General features: G+C 36.4%; 1 protein-coding gene across 1 annotated transcript; it reads right to left on the bottom strand.

Moving 5' to 3' along the window:
- Nucleotides 1–1,478: 1,478 nt before the first annotated feature.
- med24 (mediator complex subunit 24) lies at nucleotides 1,479–23,882 on the bottom strand. The gene is made up of 26 exons (XM_052570297.1): nucleotides 23,723–23,882; nucleotides 23,354–23,502; nucleotides 22,001–22,083; nucleotides 21,702–21,740; nucleotides 21,534–21,607; nucleotides 21,205–21,428; nucleotides 19,978–20,089; nucleotides 18,478–18,628; nucleotides 18,275–18,388; nucleotides 17,625–17,678; nucleotides 17,358–17,440; nucleotides 17,062–17,148; nucleotides 16,865–16,976; nucleotides 16,335–16,477; nucleotides 16,174–16,211; nucleotides 15,762–15,844; nucleotides 15,428–15,606; nucleotides 13,149–13,248; nucleotides 12,812–12,987; nucleotides 12,371–12,635; nucleotides 12,108–12,289; nucleotides 7,256–7,349; nucleotides 6,988–7,087; nucleotides 5,525–5,605; nucleotides 5,226–5,374; nucleotides 1,479–2,061 (listed from the first exon to the last, which is right to left on the bottom strand). The coding sequence occupies exons 2-26, from the start codon at nucleotides 23,481–23,483 to the stop codon at nucleotides 1,945–1,947; spliced, it is 2,970 nt and encodes a 989-aa protein (XP_052426257.1). The 5' UTR covers nucleotides 23,484–23,502; nucleotides 23,723–23,882; the 3' UTR covers nucleotides 1,479–1,944.
- Between the last annotated feature and the right edge of the window lie 459 nt (nucleotides 23,883–24,341).

The raw sequence follows: 24,341 nt of genomic DNA, 5'->3' as shown, positions 1-24,341 counted from the left end.
CCAGAACTGGAGATCGGCTGAATGGATTCGAAAACGGTAAAACTCAACTGTTTAACTCAAAGGGAAAAAGGGAGGTTGGAAAATGAGCCTATTTTCAAAAATAGTGGAGTGTTCCTTTAACTTCCCTTTCCACATTGTTCTTTTTTGAACAGTGTTAATGATAAATATCAGTGGTAAAAAATATTGTTTTAGTTTGGGTTAACAATAATAGTAAAATAATAATAATTACTTTTTTCATACATATACACACACATATACATGTATATATATATATATATATATATATATATATATATATATATATATATATATACACACATTTTTGACAAATTCTCAGCGATTTCACTTGGATTTACTTTGCACAAAATTGATTGTAGAATTCTGTCCAATGATTGGAATGACGATGCATTTTACAATTCTCAGAAAGAGAAAAAATAGGATACCCTCTGACAGACACTGTGCTGACGTTATGGGCATTCCTTGACGTAACAGGATATGATGTTACACAATGTCCTATTTCTATCCAGTTCTTAGATTTTTTTTGAGTGGTGCTCTTTTCCACTTGATCATATATAGTTTTTTTTCCAGTACTACAAGCTCTATATGGTTTCTAACAAGTTAAATTATTTGCTGACTCACATCAAATCGAGTTGACTCATTTGGTCCATTATCCCACCATGTCTACTGAAGTCACATCACATATCACCGTTCCTTCTTTATTATATTATATTATATTATATTATATTATATATATATATATATATATATATATATATATATACAAATAAATAATTAAACTGAACTACATGAAAAATTTAAAAACACTGAACATCACCAGTACCGCAGTATTGTGTCACCTAATGTGATCGTAAAAGATAAGCAAATTACATGGAAGTCTTTTCTCCTCTTTAAACCATTGACTTGAAATAAAACTTTCAGGTTTTTTTTTTTTTTTTTTTTATACACGCACACTGATTTTAAGATTTAAAAACAAATAACACATCTTACCATCAACTATTTTTTTGCCTCAATAAACATCATTTGCTGCTCATTAAAGGTTTGTGAGGTATCTGTTAAATTTAGGTATTGGGTAGGATTAGGAATGTAGAATATGTGTTTTATTAGCACTAATGAACAGCCGATATTTCAATAATAGAAATGCTAATAAGCAAATAGTTAATAACGAGGATTGGTCCCTATACTAAAGTGCTACATTTTGTAAATCTCATTCTCATCAAATAAAGAACAGTTTGAGAAAGGGTGGCCAACTAATGGTAAAATACACCCCCAATAGTTTTTCCTATGTACGTAGATAATATCTAATGGTAAAGATATTTTAGAGTGTGAAACCAAAAATTATTCTGACTTCAGTGGAAATTTAATTTGTAACCACTGCTGAACAAACACTTTTGCTCATGCTTGTTGACAGGCGTAAAATACACCTTATGAAGAACTTCTAACAGAAGAAATGGCAGATCTGCAACATTACCATTTTATTAGCATTTTAGTAAAAATATACAATAATGGGGTTTTATATTTTGTAGGAAATTCAAATCACAGGCATCGTTTATAAAAACACACAAAAAAGTTGTGAACACGCAATACTACATGACCTTTGATAATGTGTATATAAAAAAACAAACATGCCGAAATCTGACTTTGTTTACTTATGATCGATGGAAATAAATGTCAAATTAATGTGAGCAGTCAGCAGTCAGTGACTGTTTCAGTTCACAGGCATGCCCACGTATGTCAAATCAGAACTAACACTGAGCTGTACTTGAGACGTCAGATGTGAAACCCACCAGCAGTTACAGGAATCCTATGTTAAGAATGAGGGAAAAAAAAAGTCTTCTCTCCTGGGGAGGGAAGATGAAGCGGTTTCCTTTGTCGTACACCTACCAAAACCACATCATCTTCGAGGCGCGTTGGAGTGAATGTCCTCTACAGAGCAGCGATGGCTTTAGCTGCCATTCTCCGGCCCAGTGGAAGGCTCAGGTCTGTGATGGACAGCACAGTTTTGGGTTTTGCCAGTGCCTGAAGCTTCACCAGTTCTGAAATCTGTGAAGACAAAGTATTTCATGAAACACTTTTCACTCTACAATTTTGGGCTGGCATGTTAATAGTTAAACTGATAATTAAGATCATTGTGCGCCTCCCTGAATCTTATTTGCTGAAGGAAATCCAATACTTGTTTCTTACAAATTTTTGAGGTGCTGATTCCCCAAAAAGATAAGCCTATTTTGCGCGAACACAACAGTTTTCCCAAAATATCTGATGTTTTTCACTCTTGACAATCTGAGACCAGTTTCATTATGGGAGTACTTGGCTGGTGCAGTAAGTGGAAGTGTTGACTATATTAAGGACATCAAGGATTCTCTGAAGTATTAGGCCATTTTCTCAAAGACTGAAATGTCTTTTGTACAGAGACTGAAGCTGATGATCACAGGAATTTCCAGCAGGGCAAGCAATTTACTGAAGCTTGGTTGAGAGATTGTTCTTGAGTGGCCTGTTCAGTTTCCAGATATAAATCTCATTAAAACAAAAGATTATGAGTGATCTGAGTGAATGTGTGTTTTTTTTTGTTTTTTTTTTACTTTATCACTTTACTTTAGGTTCCAACTCATACTATTAACTAAATATTAGGGCCCGGGACTTTAACGCGTTAATTGAGATTAATTAATTACACAAAAAAATAACGCGTTAACTAAGATTAATTAATTACAGAAAAAAAAATTCCCGCATTTTTAATAACTTATTTTTGCACCGCGGAACGTTTCTCACTGGACGCGTTTCGGCGGACCGATTATACTGGAGCCCCAACTAGCGTTCGCATATCACCGCAGGCGCAGCACATCGAGCCTCAAGTATCACCTCAACGCAAAACATATAGCAGCTAGCGTGGACTTTACACTTTATGTTGAACTATGTATTATTTTGTTGGTGCAACAGTTTATGTTGAACTCTTTATTGTTTTGGCCAAGGTTATTAAGAGTTGGACTTGAGTATGTTATGGCCTCTGAAGCAACAGAGAGATGTTTTCTAATAGTCAGTGTTTCCAATGTTCTGAATGTAATTGACAGTTTTGTGTTTTACTTAAAAAAAAAAAAAAAAAAAAACACTTTACAGAAGGTTCCAGCACCTATAAGCTTCCTGAATTTCTGAAATGTACTATTTCTAAATTGTTTCTAAATATGCTATTGCTACACTTCATGGCTTGGTTGAACAAAAATAAACAATATTTTGTTGCTTAAGCTTATGTATTCAGTCATTATTCAATGGTATACTATAAATCCATGTGAAAAAAAATTACTTCTCACTGTTCTCAGGTCAAATATTTATATGCGATTAAAATGCGATTAATTTCGATTAATTAATTACAAAGCCTCTAATTAATTCGATTATTTTTTTTAATCGAGTCCCGGCCCTACTAAATATTAACTGTTATTTCTGCCTCAAACTCCTAATTTGCTGGATATTAATAGTTAATAGTATGGTAGTTGTTAAGTTTAGGGGTAGGTTTAAGGGATCTAAAAATATGATCATGCAGAATAGGGCATTAATATGCAATGCAATGATGTGGAAGTTTCAAATTTCAATATTTTATTCAGAATACAAAATAGATGACCTATCAAATGTTTAAACTGAGAAAATGTATAATTTAAAGGAAAAAATGTTGATTTAAAATTTCATGGCATCAACACATCTCAAAAAAATTGGGACAAGGCCATGTTTACCATTGTTTGGCATCCTCGCTTCTTTTTATAACAGTCTGCAAACGTCCGGGGACTGAGGAGACATGTTGCTCAAGTTTAGGAATAGGAATGTTGTCCCATTCTTGTCTAATACATGCTTATAGTTGCTCAACGGTCTTAGGTCTTCCTTGACATGGCGTCCCAGTTTTCCAAAAAGAACTTCAAATTTTGATTTGCCTGACCACAGAACGGTTTTCCACTTTGCCACAGTCCATTTTAAATGAGCCTTGGCCCAGAGAAAACGCCTGCGCTTCTGGATCATGTTTAGATTAGGCTTCTTTTTTGACCTATAGAGTTCACAAAGGCATGGTGGATTGTGTTCACAGACAATGTTTTCTGGAAGTATTCCTGAGCCCATGTTGTGATTTCAATTACAGTAGCATTCCTGTATGTGATGCAGTGCCACCTAAGGACCCAAAGATCACTGGTATCCAGTATGGTTTTCCAACTTGACCCTTACGCACAGAGATTGTTCCAGATTCTCTGAATCTTTGGATGAATGCAGATGATGATAACTTCAAACTCGTTGCAATCTTTCTCTGAAAAACTCCTTTCTGATATTGCTCCACAATTTTTCGCCGCAGCATTGGGGGAATTGGTGATCCTCTGCCCATCTTGACTTCTGAGAGACGCTGCCACTCTGAGAAGCTCTTTTTATACCCAATCATGTTGCCAATTGACCTAATAAGTTGCAAATTGATCCTTCGACTGTTCCATATATGTACGTTTAACTTTTCCGGCCTCTTATTGCTACCGGTCCCAACTTTTTTGGAATGTGTAGCTCTCATGAAATCCAAAATGAGCCACTATTTGGCATGAGATTTCAAAATGTCTCACTTTCAACATTTGATATGTTATCAATATTCCATTGTGAATAAAATATAAGTTTATGAGATTTGTAAATTATTACATTACTTTTTTACTCACAATTTTGTACAATGTCCCAACTTTTTTGGAATCTGGTTTTTACTAATAAACAGCCAATTTGTTAGTAATATGCAACTAGTTAACAGTGAGAACTGAGGTTTTTTAAATTTTTCATCAACTTTACCAAGGACCACTGAAATGTGTATCATTAAACTTCCTATAATGATTTAGTAAAGCGTTAGTTTAAATGTTTTTGTAAAGTTTAGTTCATGACAACACAATGTTTGGCAGGATGTCTTCCTTGACAGGAAGTTAAATCATTTTGGCTGGAACAGTACATGTTTGTCAGCATTTTCAGATCATCGGTACTTTTTTTTTCTTTCAGTGCACAGTGTACACCAAGCATGAAAGCCTGTGGATTCATGTTACCAATGCAAGATAACGTAAATGTCAAAAATGAATAACAGGAGGTTGTTCAGGTGATCAGATGACCATGCTTATTTAATCAAGAGAAGCTAAAATTGTGATTAATTGTGCAGTCCTTCTAGAATACTGCATGTATATAAATATGTGTTGTGTATGCATACAAGATGATTCTCTCACCATGGTAAAGGGCATAAATTGTAAGATGCTGCCCCGGCTACCTTGCTCTGAGCACTCCACACACTCCTCGATAAAGCTCTGAACAAACTGTGTGTGAGGACCTGCTGTCTTAGACCCCACAAGAGAGGAAATCAACAGGAACAGATTTGCTAGAAAGAAAAAAAGACAAGAATCTTCTTTGACTTTAACGGCACGACTTGTAAATAAGCAGTATGGTGGTGGTACAAATATGGTACCAGATGGTAATGTTATTAATCCATCAGCTGGCACTACATGATCAGCAGAGATGCAGCACAAACCTAGCACTCTGTTGAGAGGGTCTCTCATGTTGACGGTGTGAAGCTGAGAGGCAGACAGTGAACTGCTCATGGAACGGTCACCTAGAAAAGATAAGATGAGTTGGTCAGTTCTTATTGACCTAAATGTAATATAAAATTGTATATATTTTTATGTATATATAAAAAAAAAAAGGAAATGTGTGCTGTAACTTTAGCTACTGAAGCAGATTTCACTTAATCAAATAACTGCTAACTTCCCTTTCTCGGTTGACTGCATTAATAAAATCAACACTTTCGCTTCCGGCTCTTCTTTTTTTCAGTGAAAGTGACTAAATAGTCCTTGCTTCCAGACACTGCTTATAACAATACCGCTTTAACTTATTTCTCCACCTCCATTTTCTGTCTACACATCCACAAATATAATTTATGAATAAAATATTGTTTGGAAATGGTTTTTAGGATGGTTCCACATGAAATACATCAGATGCCCCACATCCATTGTTCATTCTACACCGACAATTCTATAGCCTACAGAATAATATTTGCTACACACAATTCTAAGGCTTCTAAGTTAGCAACGTGATCAAAACTCTGCTGAAAAACCTGTTCACACTCTACTACATGCCTTCTGTGTGACTGATTTTTTAGTAAGTAATACAAAGTTTAATATAAAATTGCAAAAATGTCCACCTTCAGGTCATGGTACATGTCTTTATGCAGTGAAATATTTAATGATTTTTATAAAATAAGCATATTGCTGGTAACACTTCATGATGGACAGAAGCAACTTAGGTTTACTTGGTTATCTATACATCATCATTTAGAAAAATCAAATGTGATACACAGTGCTTTTGAGAAATGTTGGTAGTTTGTTTTCTCAATCATCACTGTATTTCATTGTATTATATGTTTTGCCTCCAACAATAAAAACTACAAAGCTTTGATCATAAGATACGCATTTAAAAATCATGTTACTAAGTTATACAATTAGGAGATAGTGTGACAAAAGATGTTAATACACATTGTAAGTAGTGTGTTATAATCTTATAAATGCTTTTTAGCCTCCTCAAATATTATTTACATATTCTCCTATATCATACTATAAGAGACACAAAAGGCTGATGCATCAAATATGATACACTCAAAAAACTTAAATTCTGTAGTCTAAATAAATGTCTTTTCTCCTGACAATTACTTAATATGTCAGACTATACATCTACAGGATATAAGTGTCTTTGGTAAATTAGCCTATATGAGTATTTTTTAAATCTTGTCTAACTGGCATATTGAGTGATACTGCCACAGGAAGCACAAAACTATCGCAAGCTATGTTGCATTTTTGTGGGGATTTTTGCTGTATATGCAGTTTTGGTTAACAGTTTCTAGATTGACTAATAGATAAAAAAAAAAAAAAAACATGTATAAAAATTGCATTCAAATGTTTTTGTGCAGCTTGTGGCAGGTGGGGGCAGGCAGGAAATGACCTGGACTGGACAGCATGACAGTCTCATCCTCATTGGAGCTGAGCAGACGCAACAGTTTAGATGGTTGTGTGTCGTCTAAAGGAAACAGGCTGGTGTAATCCTACAACCAAAAGAAGAAGAGTGTATTAATTACTAATAACACCCATGCTTAGGTTTTAAGAATTGCATGCTTAATGGGCAAGACATGCGTGTGTTAAGTATGCGACTATGTGTGAGAACACAAAGAATGACAGTTAACAAAAGCTGTGAGAGAAACAGTGGGACTGACCTCTATATCCTCGCGTTGTCTCTTGCGCTGTTGTGCTGATGCTTGACCCTTATGGTGAGATGAGTAAGAACTAAGAGCACACCATACTGACAACCTATAACACACATATACAAACACATTATCATATAATATAATATATATATATATATATATATAAACACACACATTTTTTTTTTTTTTGTATAAAAACCTTGTGAAATTAAAATAGCCTTGTGGCTTTAAGTTCCTGTTTGTTAGCTACATAATAGTGTACTGTGAAACATTGACAACAGACATTAACATTTGGTCTCACTGCATTAAAGCAGGTGGAAAACCTGCGAGATGACAGGAGATTTATATCAAGCATATTTGACCTCCTGTAATACATTGATTTAACTTACTCGAACTAAATTTACAGAAAAAAAATGGAAAGAGAAACCAAGACGAAAAAAGGCTGACAACTCAATGTATATCAAAACGGATGTTCGCTTATAATCACAGACTGAAAAAAGGAGGAAGTGGATCAAAGAAAGCAAGAAAAAGAGAAATGGGAATAAAGGACTGGGGTTCATTCATACAGTACATAAATTCACCATTCATTTATGAAACAATTCTTTCTGAGAAAAACTACTGACCTGCAAATGCAAAACCAATGAAAGTATTTAAACAGATTGTGAGGGCTCCATCTGTCTTTCCATATTAACTCAAGTACATGACAATGTGGACTTTCCTGTGGTGTCAATAATAGGGGTCAACTATAGAGGGACACAGACGTCATTGTGATAGAGGATATTGTGAAAGATGGGACACTAATGACTAGGGCTTTCCTCGACTAAGGATTTTTCTGGTACAACTATTAGATGTTCATTTGAAGCATTAGTTGATTAAACACACGTTTATTAACAAACCATCTAAATCATTATAATTGAGCCTTTAATCACCTACATAGCCTAATAAACGCTCAAGTACATTGCATAAAGCTTGCCACAGCAGAAGGAACGCTTATGAATGTGTCAGTGAAAAACAGTAGGTAGACCGCATTAATATTTTAATAATTTGATAAACTAGTGCTTTCTTTGTTTTCAGCTTCAGATATGAAGTCGTCGACACTGACTTGTCATCTCCGTAGTATGATGTGCTTGTACGAATGTTTCATATGGATTACATAATCTGAGAATTTGTTTTCCATTTGAATTGTTTCACTTGAAAAGTAGACATTCCACTCTATATACAGTATTGTTCAAAATAATAGCAGTACAATGTGACTAACCAGAATAATCAAGGTTTTTAGTATATTTTTTATTGCTACGTGGCAAACAAGTTACCAGTAGGTTCAGTAGATTGTCAGAAAACAAACAAGACCCAGCATTCATGATATGCACGCTCTTCAGGCTGTGCAATTGGGCAATTAGTTGAAAGGGGTGTGTTCAAAAAAATAGCAGTGTCTACCTTTGACTGTACAAACTCAAAACTATTTTGTACAAACATTTTTTTTTTCTGGGATTTAGCAATCCTGTGAATCACTAAACTAATATTTAGTTGTATGACCACAGTTTTTTAAAACTGCTTGACATCTGTGTGGCATGGAGTCAACCAACTTGTGGCACCTCTCAGCTGTTATTCCACTCCATGATTCTTTAACAACATTCCACAATTCATTCACATTTCTTGGTTTTGCTTCAGAAACAGCATTTTTGATATCACCCCACAAGTTCTCAATTGGATTAAGGTCTGGAGATTGGGCTGGCCACTCCATAACATTAATTTTCTTGGTTTGGAACCAAGACTTTGCCCGTTTACTAGTGTGTTTTGGGTCATTGTCTTGTTGAAACAACCATTTCAAGGGCATGTCCTCTTCAGCATAGGGCAACATGACGTCTTCAAGTATTTTAACATAAGGAAACTGATCCATGATCCCTGGTATGCGATAAATAGGCCCAACACCATAGTAGGAGAAACATGCCCATATCATGATGCTTGCACCTCCATGCTTCACTGTCTTCACTGTGTACTGTGGCTTGAATTCAGAGTTTGGGGGTCGTCTCACAAACTGCCTGTGGCCCTTGGACCCAAAAAGAACCATTTTACTCTCATCAGTCCACAAAATGTTCCTCCATTTCTCTTTAGGCCAGTTGATGTGTTCTTTGGCAAATTGTAACCTCTTCTGCACATGCCTTTTTTTTAACAGAGGGACTTTGCGGGGGATTCTTGAAAATAGATTAGCTTCACACAGACGTCTTCTAACTGTCACAGTACTTACAGGTAACTCCAGACTGTCTTTGATCATCCTGGAGGTGATCATTGGCTGAGCCTTTGCCATTCTGGTTATTCTTCTATCCAGTTTGATGGTTGTCTTCCGTTTTCTTCCACGTCTCTCTGGTTTTGCTCTCCATTTTAAGGCATTGGAGATCATTTTAGCTGAACAGCCTATCATTTTTTGCACCTCTTTATAGGTTTTCCCCTCTCTAATCAACTTTTTAATCAAAGTACGCTGTTCTTCTGAACAATGTCTTGAACGACCCATTTTCCTCAGCTTTCAAATGCATGTTCAACAAGTGTTGGCTTCATCCTTAAATAGGGGCCACCTGATTCACACCTGTTTCTTCACAAAATTGATGACCTCAGTGATTGAATGCCACACTGCTATTTTTTTGAACACACCCCTTTCAACTAATTCAACTAATTGCCCAATTGCACAGCCTTAAGAGCGTGCATATCATGAATGCTGGGTCTCATTTGTTTTCTGAGAATCTACTGAACCTACTGGTAACTTGTTTGCCACGTAGCAATAAAAAAATATACGAAAAACCTTGATTATTCTGGTTAGTCACATTGTACTGCTATTATTTTGAACAATACTGTAGGTATATTTTTAACATCTGTAAGGCAGACTGCAAAAAGCGCATCCTGTTTGCTTTCATTATTTTACAAAAGCACGGTATTGTGTTCACACAATTAAATGGAGTCCTTGCAGATTCAAAAGATGCATTACATTTATCTGTATGACCAAAAATTACGGAGCATTTTAATTGCCTCTAGCTGGCATGCAGCAAGCGCTACTGTTCAGTTCCACACTCCGCCCAGATTCACCCTCTGAACAGCACATATTTGATTACATAAGATTGAGCGACCATGTAAAGTTGCTAATACTTACATATTTCAGATGAAGACCATATTTGAGGTTGATGAATGATAGGCGAGCATTTCGATGTCCTGCCTGATGTACTGCATTACCACAGACTAGCCGTCAAAGATCTTTTAGTCATGACTGCATGACTTCACCTATGGATGATTTTTTTTTTTTTTTTTTTTGTGCGACCATAATTATGGCCAAAAGTTTTAGCAGTGACATTAATGTGTTTTGCTGCCTAAGCTGTTGTGGTGTTTATTCACATTGTTACTAGATTATTGTGCAGAGTGATCAAATGCATAAATAATTGCTAAAAGATTAATTGTAAAAAAAAAGAAAGAAAAAAAAAAGAAAATTATATATATAAATAAATTACCGTCTTTTGATCTTGATACAAAATGACCAGCTCACATTGACTTATATCAGCAGCGCATGTTAAAGTGTGAATGAGATTGTACTAATACTAATTTGATTGTAAGAGCAGACCGATTGCTATAAAAAGTGGGAAGAAGTGCTTCTAATCATTGTGTTCTTGTTAGCAATGGTTACCTCCAGAGAAACGTGTGCAGCCATCATCTCTTTGCATCAAAATAGCCACACATACAAGGAAATTGCTACAAAGTATATTGCAACTGAAAGATCCATTTACCAGATCATCAAGAACTTCAAAGAGAGATTTTTGCCTGCAGTGAAGAAGTGTTCAGGACGTCCCAGAGTGTCCAGCAAGTGCCAGGACCGTCTCTTCCTGAGGGGTTAGCTACAGAATCATGTCACCAGCAGTGCAGAGCTTGCTCGGGAATGGCAGCAGGCTGGTGTGAGAGCATCTGCATGCATATTGAGGCCAAGACATTTGAACAACAGCCTAGTGTCAAGAAGGGCATCAAAGAAGCCACTTCTCTCCAAGAAACACATCAAGGACAGACTGAAATTCTGCAGGAAGTTCAAGGATTGGAGAGCATATTTTCTCTTATGAAGCTCCCTTCCGACTATTTGGGACATCTGGAAAATGTATTGTTTTGAGAAGAATAGGTGAATGCTACCATGAGTCCCATGTTTTGCCAACAGTGAAGCATCCTGAGACCATCCATGTGTGTGGTTGCTTTGAATTATGAATGGTATCAAAACGTCCTGTTTGAGCGACTTCTTCCAATGCATCCATAAACAATTTGGTGATCATCCGTACATTTTTCAGCATGATGGAGCACCATATCTAGGGGTGCTCCGATCACGATCGGCCGATCGTTATGCGCATCTCGTCAGTAAAGCCGGTTCTCTAATCAGCTGTTAATTCCATCAGGTGCGTGATTTCACATAGAGCTGCTGTTACTACACAGAGCCGTTGTTAATAGAGAAGATGCGCAAATCACGTTAATTTTCAGCGTTTTTTGGCGCATCTTCTCAGTTAACAACGGCTCTGTGTAGTAACAGCTGCTCTATGTGAAATCACGCACCTGATGGAATTAACCGCTGATTAGAAAACCGGCTTTACTGACGAGATGCGCATTAACGATGGGCCGATCGTGATCGGAGCACCCCTAACCATATCACAAAGCAAGAGTGGTAAAGAAGTGGCACGAGGACCATCACATTGAAATCTTTGATCCATGGCCAGGCAACTCCCTGGATTTCAATCCTATAGAGAACCTTTGGTCAGTCCTCAAAGGCGAATGGAGGAGCAGAAGCCCACAAATTGTGACCAACTGTGAGAACTAATAAGGCAAGAATGCAATAAAAAGCTCATACTTTGCAAGGGCTCTCCCTGGAGGGTCTGCCAGGCTGTGCCAGTGGGCAGGGTCAGTGAGGAGACGTGGCAGAATGTGACCCAGCAGGGTGAGGGTGATCTGTTGGGTGTCCAGGCAGAAGATACTATACAACAACTCAACCACACGAGACGCCCACTCCTTGCGGGTCTCCTTCAGGAGCTCCTACAACAGAAACACACAATCAAATCTGATAACAGATCCAGTAATCATAATCTGTAGTAGCGCAAACCTAGACACATTTACCTTTACCAGGTTGTTAGTAAACCAGAACACTCCTCCCATATGTAGTAGGTTCTCAAAGAGATGGAATGCATGAGAGTCCACCCAGCCCTTCTCCAGAACCTCCCTAAATTGAGTCTGCAGAGCCTGGCGGATGGGCAGACGTGCTGGGAGAAGGTTCCGGTAGGGAATGGGCTCCTGACCCTCGACTGCTGGTCGCAGGGAGAGTCCCGTCTGCTGAAATACATCAGCACACATGCGCTCCAGGATAGAGCTCATGATCACCACACTGGACATAGTGAGAGAGAGAGAGAGAGGCAGATAACAGTCTTTCAAAGATATTCAGGGATTTTCTGGGAGGACCAAGATCTGCAGAGTTTAATTTGAACCCCAATCAATCATGACAACTAGCAAATCAAACTCATGATGTGGGAATGTGGCCTGGTGTGTGTAGAAAATCCTTACCGCTCATGGTAGAACTGCAAAGTGTTTTCTCCTGACATAGGGGTCATGAGCTGACGAATCATAGTCTGAGGTTTTTCTCTCTCATCCAAACCCAGCATCCGAACGTGCGCCACCAGCCATGCCACGGCACAGATGGCCATACTGCACACCTTCCCTTTGATGTTATCGGTGATCTTCTATACTCACAGAAAGAGACTTCTTTAATGACAGATAATACAAAGGAAACTACTATTCCTACAATATGTTCAAACTACGATTTTCCCTTTTTGTCACATGACTCAATGACAATAAATGCCTTATTGCATTTAGAAATGAAACTCCTTATGAAACTCCTTACCTGAACAGCCTCCACTGATAAAACTCCGTTCTCCCATGCATTCAGAACCTCCAGTATAGCTGCAGGTGTGCTGAGACATATTTCATGCCATTTCATCTGACTGAAGAGAGAGCACATGTTTGACTAACAGGTCCTTAAAGGATCAGTTCATCCAAAAAGGAAAATGTTGTCATCATGTACTTACAGCCATGTCATTCCAAACCTGGATCAGTTTCTTTCTTATGTTGAACATTGAAAGAAGATATTTTGAAGAATTAAACTGTTGTTGGTCCCCATTTACTTCCATAGTAGGGAAAGAAATACTATGGAAGTCAATGGGGACCATCAACTTTTTGATTGCCAGCATTCTTCAAAATATCTTCTTTCAATGTTCAACATAAGAAAGAAAAGGTTTGGAAAGACACAAGGGGTAAATGAGTAAATGATGACAAAATGTTCCTTTTTGGGTGAACTATCCCTTTAAAACAGAAAATATTTTTAATAAATTCATAAACCTTAGCTCATTTGACTCCACACAAAACTCTTCATCAACAATTAATTTGAATTTGATTTCCCTGTCCCGGGTCTGTATATTCAAATTCTTTATCAATTCGTTTTTTTTTTTTTTAGGTTCTAGGTCAAATTTGGTAGGAATGCGTGTCAAAGTAGGCTTAAATTACAGCTTTGTAGACATTTTTTTCAATGAAATACTTAAATTCTATACTACCTTGCATGTTATATGGTATTTAAGCAGTTATGTCATTTCAAGACAACATATTTATAAAAAATTAGTTTTACTAACATAAATATTAATGAAGACTTCTTTGACACATTTCTCAGTGCTGTCGATTTAACCTATATTGAAAGTTAATTTGGTGAAATTAAGAAAAGAAATAAATAATGCATTCAAATTATCAATGCTTTTAATGCACCCCGCACCAGCCCAGACCTGTATGCCTTCTTACATCGATGTATATAATTGCATGCAGTCAGGGGCGTAGCAAGCTTTTCAAAAGTGTGGGGGATGGATGTGGTTTGTTTATAAACAATAAAAATGATGAACACATTGACAGAGGGGTACAAAATGCAGGGCTTAAAGTTCTCTGGCACTGTGCGGGATTTCCGGCTTGCAGCGTTTGGCTGGGAAAAAAATAATCCTACATTAAAAAAAAAAAAAAAAAATCAGAAAAGGGAAGAAAAAAACGCAAAATCAGAAAAGGAGAGAAAAAAACGCCCACACAAAGCTTTTTCTCTGGTGGTATAATGTAACAATTTACTGTTTTTGAACATTAAAATAATATACACTTTAATTTCATAGTTCTTCAACAGGTATGCAAACAATATCCCAATAATAGCAATTAGCATTAGTCTAAAAAACGAAATATAATACCGAAAACACTCGACATGTCAACAAAACGATTAACAGAACATCTTCCCAAACACATATCAAGCTTATTTAAAAACCTCTAAAGCATAAACACTCATTCAAAGTACCTGGAAAAGGGAGATGTAAATAACCATAAGTTCCCGCCTCCTCAGCACGAGCTGACCGATAACACCCCAAGAGAGGCGGGACTTAAGGCAGAACAGCCAATCATCAGCCGATCACACTCAAGCCGGTGTCAAGTTTGAAAGGAAGGGGGGAGGAGGCAGCCGCGGCGAGCGCAGACACAGAGAGGTCAGAGAAACGGAGGAACGACTGTAGTAAGGCGTTTGTGCAAAACTGCGGAAAAACTGCAGAAAATGTGCGGGTGTCGAACCCTCTCACCGGGAAAAGTGTGGGTGTTAAAACCCCCACATCCCCCACGGGTGCGACGCCCCTGCATGCAGTTGCTGATGTACGGAGGAATGTATGGAAATATTTTTGAGTGATGGCACAAAAAATGATTCAGTAACACTTTAGAATAATGGTCCGTTAGTTAATTAACATGAACAAACAATTAACAATACATGTATTACTGTATTTATTCATCTTTGTTAATGTTAGTTAATGAAAATACAGTTATTCCTTGTTAGTTCATGCTTATTCACAGTGCATTAACTAATGTTAACAAGCACAAATTTTGATTTGAATAATGCATTAGTAAATATTAAATTAAATGAACATCAATTAAGATTAATACATGCTAAAGTGTTACCAGTGATTCTTAAACTATTTAAACCAATTTACAGAAATGAACTGAACTAACCAAGTCTAACATCACTCTAGAGGATGCTATACTGTAGAAATCAATGTTTCATGAACATGTTCATGTGACAGGTGTGATTGGTTAAGGTAGCTGATATGAAGCAGCACTTACACAAGCTTCATCTCAGAGGAAGAATTAAGCAGGGCCACCAGACTCTCCACCTTCCCAGACTCAGGTCTGAAGCAAGGGTGGTCTGGATTCAGGGTCTTCCCTTCCTCTGGCATGCATGTCTGCAACCACGTCTCAAAGAAGGGGGTCTCGCCCGATGGGCTGGGGTCCGAAAGAATCACCTGGACAAGATTGGTGAATGATGTGATCAGTCATTGCAGGATGTGATTATGAAATAAGAATGTTACATAATTTTATAAGATTGTAAGTTACATCCATTCAGACTTCATCTCAAACACTTGCTCTTTAAAATAAAAATGTTTGTGTGGAAACTGACCTCTGACCCATAAGTCTGCACGACATGACACAGCATGAGGAAGGAAATGTCGAACAGTAGAGCTCGTATTGACGCAGATTTCGCTAGAAAATACGTTACAAATTAAATTGCTCTCAGATTCCATGGGTGACTAAATCTTCACACTTCTCACACACTAAAGCTAAAAATAACAGAAGTTCACACGGCAGATGTGGTAACAAAACTCAATACTTCAAAACTCAAAAATCAAAACTAAACAGAGTACATTGATATTTCCGTTATCAATAAAAATAAAAAAAAAGATACACAAAGAGGACCATTAGAGGTGTCCTTTAATTTCATCTAGCCTAACATATTAGCCTAACACCCATCTAAAAAAGTTATTTTTTAACAGGCTGCATGTAATCATTGCAAAATAAAGCACATGGCTTACATCCTTCTCCACTGATGTGTTTTGGAAACTCGTTCAGCCTGGAAGAGAACCGCAGATATAGATATATACATCTCCTAGACACTGTGTTCATGTATTTATTTGGGTTAAATATATAAACTGATTCTGATGCAATGGATCCAGTCTTATTCATATTGTCTTACTTGATGAATTTGCGAGCAAAAGACTTGAGTTTTCCAGTCGCTGCGGCAGCAGCCAGTAGCAAATCAAGACTCTTTCCTGAGAGCATGTGACCCAAAACTCCCAGCAGTCCATCAGGAGACTTAGAATGATCCGCGTCCACTGTCTAGATAACCAGAAATGAAGGAAACCAGTGACTAACTGGTAACACTTTACAATGAGGTTCTGTTTTATAACATTAGTTTACTATATTACTTAAAATGACTAAAATACATGCTAACTACATCATAGACATGAGACAAAAACTCATACAGGGCATTTTTCCAACAATATAATGAATTTGAGGGGTATATAACTGCATTCTATAGGCTACATGTTGTTCAATACCAATCAACTGTATAAAAAAGTAAGATGACCTACATAAAACAGGGGTAGGGCAGGTGCATTAAATGCATTATAATTGTAACATTATTTTTTCATTACTAAAATTTTTTTCTTTTTTTTTACTTAATAAATCAACAGCCCTACAAAGAAAATCAAACCAGATGAGAACCTTGAGGATGTTGGTGACAGTTGGTTCTGCTCTCAGGATGAGGCCTGGGTTGGGCTGAATATTGGCGTTCTCCGCTGTCTTCAGTCTGGGTGCATGCTCTCTGTCCTCACTCCTGAAGAAATAAAAATGTATGGAACAGAGAGACATGTTTATAGAACATGTTTATGCTAAAAATAAGGATAAAATATTGACCGTACCGTTTTGCAGTAAGACTGGCGGTGTTTGTCTCAGACAGGAGGCCAAGTTTATTACACTCCTGCAGTAACAGACTCAAGCAATCACAGCTACACACACACACACACACACACACAAACAACAACAGCGTTATAACATGTCATACCAGTTGAGCTAACACTATAGTATTGATAAATAGTCTGAGTTCACTGTTAGTCTTTTTAAATAAAATACATTTTTGTGCATACAGATCATTATTCTAACTTCCTGTGGTTCAGCACACAGCCAATCATAATTGATACAGGTGCTGTTGACATACTTGCATCTCTGGTCAGCTTTATCCAGAAGTGGGGTGAGATTCAGAAGATAATCAAATGCCACATTCACATCCTCCATAAAATCCTGACAAACATACAAAGACGGGAAGGTCAGATGGAGTAATTAATATTTTGGAGGATGTGGAAAGATGTATTATGATGGCTGTCATATGAGGTGACAAGTGTCACGAGCGAAGCAAATTGGAAATGGAACCAAAATAGCTCAAACCATGTTGGTGCAAGGGAGGTAAACAGTCAAATTATAGCACCTGTGTTTTTTCCCCTTGTGGGTACTTCTTCAGCCTTAGTAAAACCTGAGGAATCTGAAAATGGGACGTGAAACAAAAAAACAAAATAACAATTATTCAGTGTTCACACTCCATAAACAACAGCTTGACAGTTTGTGAATGACGCATGTAATGTAATGATGATGAGGAGCCTTGTTCTTCTATTAAAGTGATTCTTGATTATTAAAGCACCAAAAAATGACTTGTAGCCTACAAAATTCGACCAGTCTTACAGTAGTCTTATTCAAGAAAGAAGACTCTTAAGAAAGACACTGATCAAAAAAATTATGTTTTTTAAAATGACTGTGGAGTTTGCTGTCGACTGCATAAAAAACACTTTGAAGGCTGTTTTTTACTGGCCGTCTAAATCATAAAAAAATATGAACATATTTTTGTCATGACCGACTTTGCTATAGTTGAGTACAAAGCATACATTTTTATATATTTTCATAGTATTTTGAATCATTCTTTTGAAAGAGTCTGTCTCAAGATGTAGCTCTATCTTAACTGTGCTCTCCATAGAGTAAACGCATCCTTGTATGTGTCACACGCTGCTGGAGGGAAAAATCCAATATTTACCAGATCCAATATTACAATCCAAAGTTCAAGAGTGATTGGTGACTCAAACACACCTTTAGAAAGGTGAAAGCTGTCCATTTCAGTTCCTCATTGCCCTCTGGGGATTCAATGAGCCCAGTGAAACAGGCCTTCCAGATCTCCAGCACAAACAGTGGAGTTGGAATACGCTATAAAGAGAGGGGGGAAAAAACACATTGGCAAAACCACACACACACACCACTTCATCTGAAGTACAAACACTTGTGTCTGAAGTCACCTGCATCCTCTTCATCATCATGAGCTGCTCTACTAATGGCTGCGTCTCTCCGGTGAGGTTCATGGTTCCCTCCAGCATGATGAACGCATGGACTGAAGGGAACAATGTGTGGACCGGTGGATCACTCTGAAGACTCAACATCTGAGGAATACTACCAAAACACAAAGAATGTCACAAACACACTGATAATACCGATTCATTGGTGAGTTCCTTGGCTCTTTTTATGCTAAGTAACAAGATGAGATACTATACAAGAGCGATTTTGCATTCTGTAGTGCTGGTTAAAGGTTGACTCTGTTAAAATCTCTTCTAACTATAACTTCCTAAGTGCACAGTTTAATAAAATACCTTTCAATGATTTTGTTTTCTTTTTAAAACAAGTTTAAATGTTTTAAAGTTTAAAAGAAACTTTGTATGTTGTCATAATGGTTCATAATATTCCTTCCAAACCAGCTACATTGTAACTATTGTATACGTACTAACATTTAAAATGATAATTTGTGCATTTATATTTCTTTAATTACATATATAATTTACAAACAATTATTTTCTGCACAGTAGTTATATTAACTAACTAATACTTACGTTGAATTAATTAATTAATTAATTAACATACATTGCCTAATATAGAGTATAACCTAATATATACATGACTTAAAGTGAGACTATGCTTCCTAGAGAGTCACAAGCATTGTGAAACTAGTCAAATGACTTAACGGCCAAATTGTGATTTTCAAATCGTTGCTTAATTTTTTAATTGGTAGCAACATCTTTGCAAACACATTGTGAGTAATAATTTTTTTTTTTTTTTTTTTGACCAGCTCTAACATAACTGCACTTCAAATAGTGGGTCTTGAGTTCTGGGGCATGTTCAAGTTCTAAACGGTGCACAACGTTTTGCTACGGTTTCCGTGTTGAACGTCATGTTTCCTGGAAACGGTGTGCACCGGTGTGCAACGGGGTTTGAGATGCGTTTTCTCTTGTTTGGTGGGTGTGTCATAACTGCAGTCCAATCAGCAGCAACATGTATATAAAGCAAGCGGTATTAAAGTGAACTCGCACAATGGCTTCAAGGAAAATAATGTACAAATGTGTTCGTTGCAGCTCGGTATACGCAACAACTGAGGATATTAGAAAACATGTTTGTCGTAAGTTTTATTGTAAAAATATAGGATATCAACATAATGATGTAGTTGTTTATATTTTTAGCTTCAATGCAAGTGTATGACATTTGGTATAGAAATAAACAATGGTAATTATGTGCTTTTCCTAAAAATGAGAAAGAAAATACAGGGTATTAAAACCGTATGAACTACAAATAAAGTCAGTATGTGAGGCTAAATAGATGGCTCCGAAAATTCTTCACAAAGAATGGCCTTCTAAGCAGCCATAGTTGCAACTCTTGCGTCATCAGAACAGTGTGTTCAATGCATCACCGTTTCTGTTTAAAAAACGTTGTGCAACGTTTTGTCGGGGCTGAACGCAGCCCTGGATTCTCACCTCTTGACCAATGAAACGCACTCTTCAAGATTTTCCTTCAGCGTCTGATTGGTCACAGCGTTGAGATTTTCTGACAACTTCAGCAAAGCTTGCTCTACATTGGCCCAGGATGCTTATGAGACAAGAAGACACATGGAAGTTTAAATATAAATATAATAGTCATTATATGCAGATTATTATAGTGACATAACTATTTCATAAATATAACATTTTTATTCAATAAACAATACATTTATGTGGGTAAATTATATTTATGCCTACAAAAACTTCCAATTGGTGATGCAAACAAATTGGTAATTTGATTCCCCGAAAGAGAGCATTTAAAAGAAATGATTTGTGAACATTAGTCAGACTTTTGCGTCACGTTGCTTAATAAGCTGATTCAGAACATTAAAAGGTTATTTTAGGAATGGAATACTAGATAACTACTGAATCCTGTGATGCGGACACAGTTTGTTTGAAATACTTAGAGACAGTTGTGGTTATGCAATAAACAGCAGTGCGCTGTCGTGTCACATGGTCTCATTATGTTGCAACTGACAGAGGTGGCAAGGGTGCCTCAAAACCGAATGAGAAAATAAACCACAGTACAAAAATAACACAAAGCCACTATTGTGAAACATGAGATTTTACTGTATACATTTCTAATTTTACAGCAGTGACACTGTCCAACAGTGACAGCAGTGGTTAAAGTTTTACATTAAAGGAAATTCAAGGTATATCTCTGTGTCTGTGACTATCCATATACACTTATGTTTACCGAGTATTTATGACTCAGAGGATCTGAAAAGAATGTGAATATTCAAAACAACAACAAAATGTACATTTTATCCAATTAATTGCATGTCATGTGACCATTTACCAACATAACTGTAAACATGCAAATTGGTTGTTCAATTATTTACTTATTAACTTAAAAGTCTCAGCGGACACTTAACTATTTTTTTTCAACTAACAAAAATGTTTGTGAACCCCTGCTACAGCCTATACTGTTTGATTTATGCTTTCGGTATCAAAAGATACGTTTACAAATGTTTAATTTGTATTATACTGTTTGATTTATGCTTTCAGTATCAAAGTATCAAAAGATACGTTTACAAATGAACGTGCACTAAACAGGGAGAATTAAAACTATAAACAATGCTGATTAATTATATAAAAGCAACAGAGTCTTTGTAAATACGTCAGGCATTATTATTATAGAAACAAATCCTTAAATACACATACCTTGTTCCTCCAGGCGTGCGATGTGCACCAGGGCTCTGTTCTTGGTGCTGTGTAAGAGATTGGTCATGCGCTCCAGGCAGGCTCTCAGACTGTTTTCTAACACAGGCAGAGCGCCGGACTCCCGTAGTCTCTCGCAGTACCACGCACAGCCTTGCAGAAGCCAAACCATGGTACACAGCATGGCACGGCACAGCCCAATACACTCCTCTGCCTTACCATGGCAGCTGCAGGAGAGAAACACAAGAGGGAAAACATATTACCTGCATTCTAGAAAAACTGCATCTCACTGACTCTAGGACGATGGATGTAGCTGACTGTGGGATGAGCACCTGATGCGGTTGGAGAACATGTCCATGATCTCGAGCAATGATTTGATACACAGTTCCCGTGAAAAATCATCAAACTGTAGGTGAACAAATGAAAACAGTGTGGTTATTTCAATTCAGTCAAGCATAACTTTGCTTAAAATAAAAAATAAATCATTAAAAACCACCAACCTTGCTGATTGCAGTTAGTACACTGGAATATGACACCATCTACAGGAGGAAGAAAGAATATCATGTCATCAATATAATGGCAAAAAGTTGTGCTGGACCTGTAGCGTACATACACTGACACCTAGTGGTTTTGTGATGCACAAGAGTACAATTCCTGGTGTTTTAGAAATGCACTATTAGCAAGACATTTATTATGCGAGCAAATGTGACAAATAACAAGCAATGATAAGTCAAGTTATATTGATGATAATGAACATGCCCCCCAAAAAAAAAAAACTACTGATATGACTTGTTTTCACCTGTGAACTGATGGCATACTTCAGGTAGGACAGGATTAGAGGGTTCGGTGATGGGCCAATCAGAGCCTGCTCCAGAAGAGCTTCTGTATCAGGAGAAACAGTAATCATACCGTTAACAACTGTATCACAGAGTGTTATCCAACACAGCGACAGTTCTGTTCTGACAGGGTTTTGGGCAGCAAAGAAAAAAGCACATTTATTATTTTTATTATTAGCATGTCTTTATGAAATTTCTCTGTTTCATTGAAATAATTTATGGTGTAATAATTTTGGATATTTCTGAGCCCCTGGCAGTTAATGAGTATATAAAAAGGTATGAATAATCAAGATTTTTTTTATGTTTTTAATAGAAGTATTTCATGATCACCATGGATTTATTTGATTAAACATACAGTAAAAACGGTATTTTTGTGAAATATTATTACAATTTAAATTAACGGTCTCGTATTAGAATATATTATTTATTTGAGTACATTTTTGCAGCTATATATGTATATATACATACACACACACACACTAATCACTTAATCGCTTCCAAAATTAGCTTTTTTTTTTATAAAAGCGTGTACTGCATATATTCATTATGCATATAGAAATACATACAAATGCATGTATATATATAAAAAAAAAAAAGTCATGTACATTTTTCAAAATATATGCTGTATGTGTGCGTATATATATATATATATATATATATATATATATATATATATATACATAATATATACATAATAAATATACACAGTACATGCACATATATTATGTAAAAGAAAAATGGTATTTTGGATGTGATTAATCATTTGATAGCACTATTATATACATACACAATACATATATACACACATTTATACGCACAAACACACACCCATTGTGGGATCAGTAAGATTATTAATATTTTTTAACAAAGTTTCTTATGCTCATAAAGGCTGTATTTATTTGATCAAAAATACAGAAAAAAAAATTTATTTTGTGAAATATTATTGCTAATTAAAATAACAGCTTCAATTTAAATGTACTTTCAGGGAAAATTTTATTCCTTTGATGCAAAGCTGAATTTTCAGCATTATTACTCCAGTCTTCAGTGCCACTATACCTACACACACACACACACACACACACACACACACACACACACACACACACACACACACACACACACACACACACGTAGATAGATAGATAGATAGATATATTGTATGTTTAATCAAATAAACCATGCACAGCTTATAACAATGTCATGTGCATGTGTCTTCAAAATCAATTGCTCCCAAATGGCTGAGACTGGGTTGGGTACAGCATAATATGATACAGTGACTTGTCTAGTGAATATGAGTTGAAACATTTAGATATGACCTGCGAGATTGAGGTAGTCCCATGTGGCTCCTTTAGGACAGTTCTTCTTGATGTTAATGGCCCATTGATAATCACTCCAGCGCTCTTTCCACGCCTGCAGGATAGCCTGCTTCAGATTCACCACCTTCATTCTGTCTGGTTTTTAAACTCTAAACCAAAACATCAATTAATTAACAGCATAAACTGATTTTAGAGTCACATCCTTGTGTATAACAGGAGAACGTCAGATATCAGCTCGTGATACTCATGATCTCCAATCTCGTCTCACAAAAATAACACATATTTATAGTATATAGTATATAGATAACGTGTAAAATAAATATGGTAAAATGCAAATTCATTATTTCTTACTTTTAAAATCACGCTTACCACAAAATAATCCAGTTTATGCAGTAAATGAATCAGGTTTTTGTTCATTTACAATTCCCTTCACCTCAACGCCGCCATGTTGACTTTAAGAACGCGTGCTCTGATTGCACGAGAGTGTCTGTTTGGTGCAGTACAAACCAATCCGATTGGGTCGTGTGATGTAGCGTCTCTTGATTGGACAGGAGATTGTGTTGCACTTTTATTTTAGAAAAAAAATGCTGTGTAAGGAGTGTAAGTGAAAGGAGTTTTCAGTTTTCACTAACCATCAAGTATGTTATATATCACAAGCAATACTACGGTATATCTTGACACGGCAATTTTGTGATACTATGGTTTTATTTGATATAAATACATATAATACATGGTGGTAATTATAATTCAGTATCAGGTTGTAAATCAAATAACATTAAATCACTGTACCACACTCTTAAAAATAAAGGTTTCTAATTGTAGTGCTATTTTGTAAATATAACGAAGTCTTTTTAATGTTTTACAACAATATATCAGTTATTTCTTAATTATAAATGCTCATCTTCATCAATATGAGCTCAAAATAGTTACATAGTTTCGATTTGGGTTCATCTGAACTTCAGTTCCTTGGTTATATTGTTCATCTAAA

Source organism: Carassius gibelio, chromosome B12, assembly GCF_023724105.1.
Source record: "Carassius gibelio isolate Cgi1373 ecotype wild population from Czech Republic chromosome B12, carGib1.2-hapl.c, whole genome shotgun sequence".
Taxonomy (NCBI): Eukaryota; Metazoa; Chordata; class Actinopteri; order Cypriniformes; family Cyprinidae; genus Carassius; species Carassius gibelio.
The sequence above is the reverse complement of the archived record's forward strand: the minus strand, read 5'-3'. Positions and strand labels throughout refer to the sequence as shown.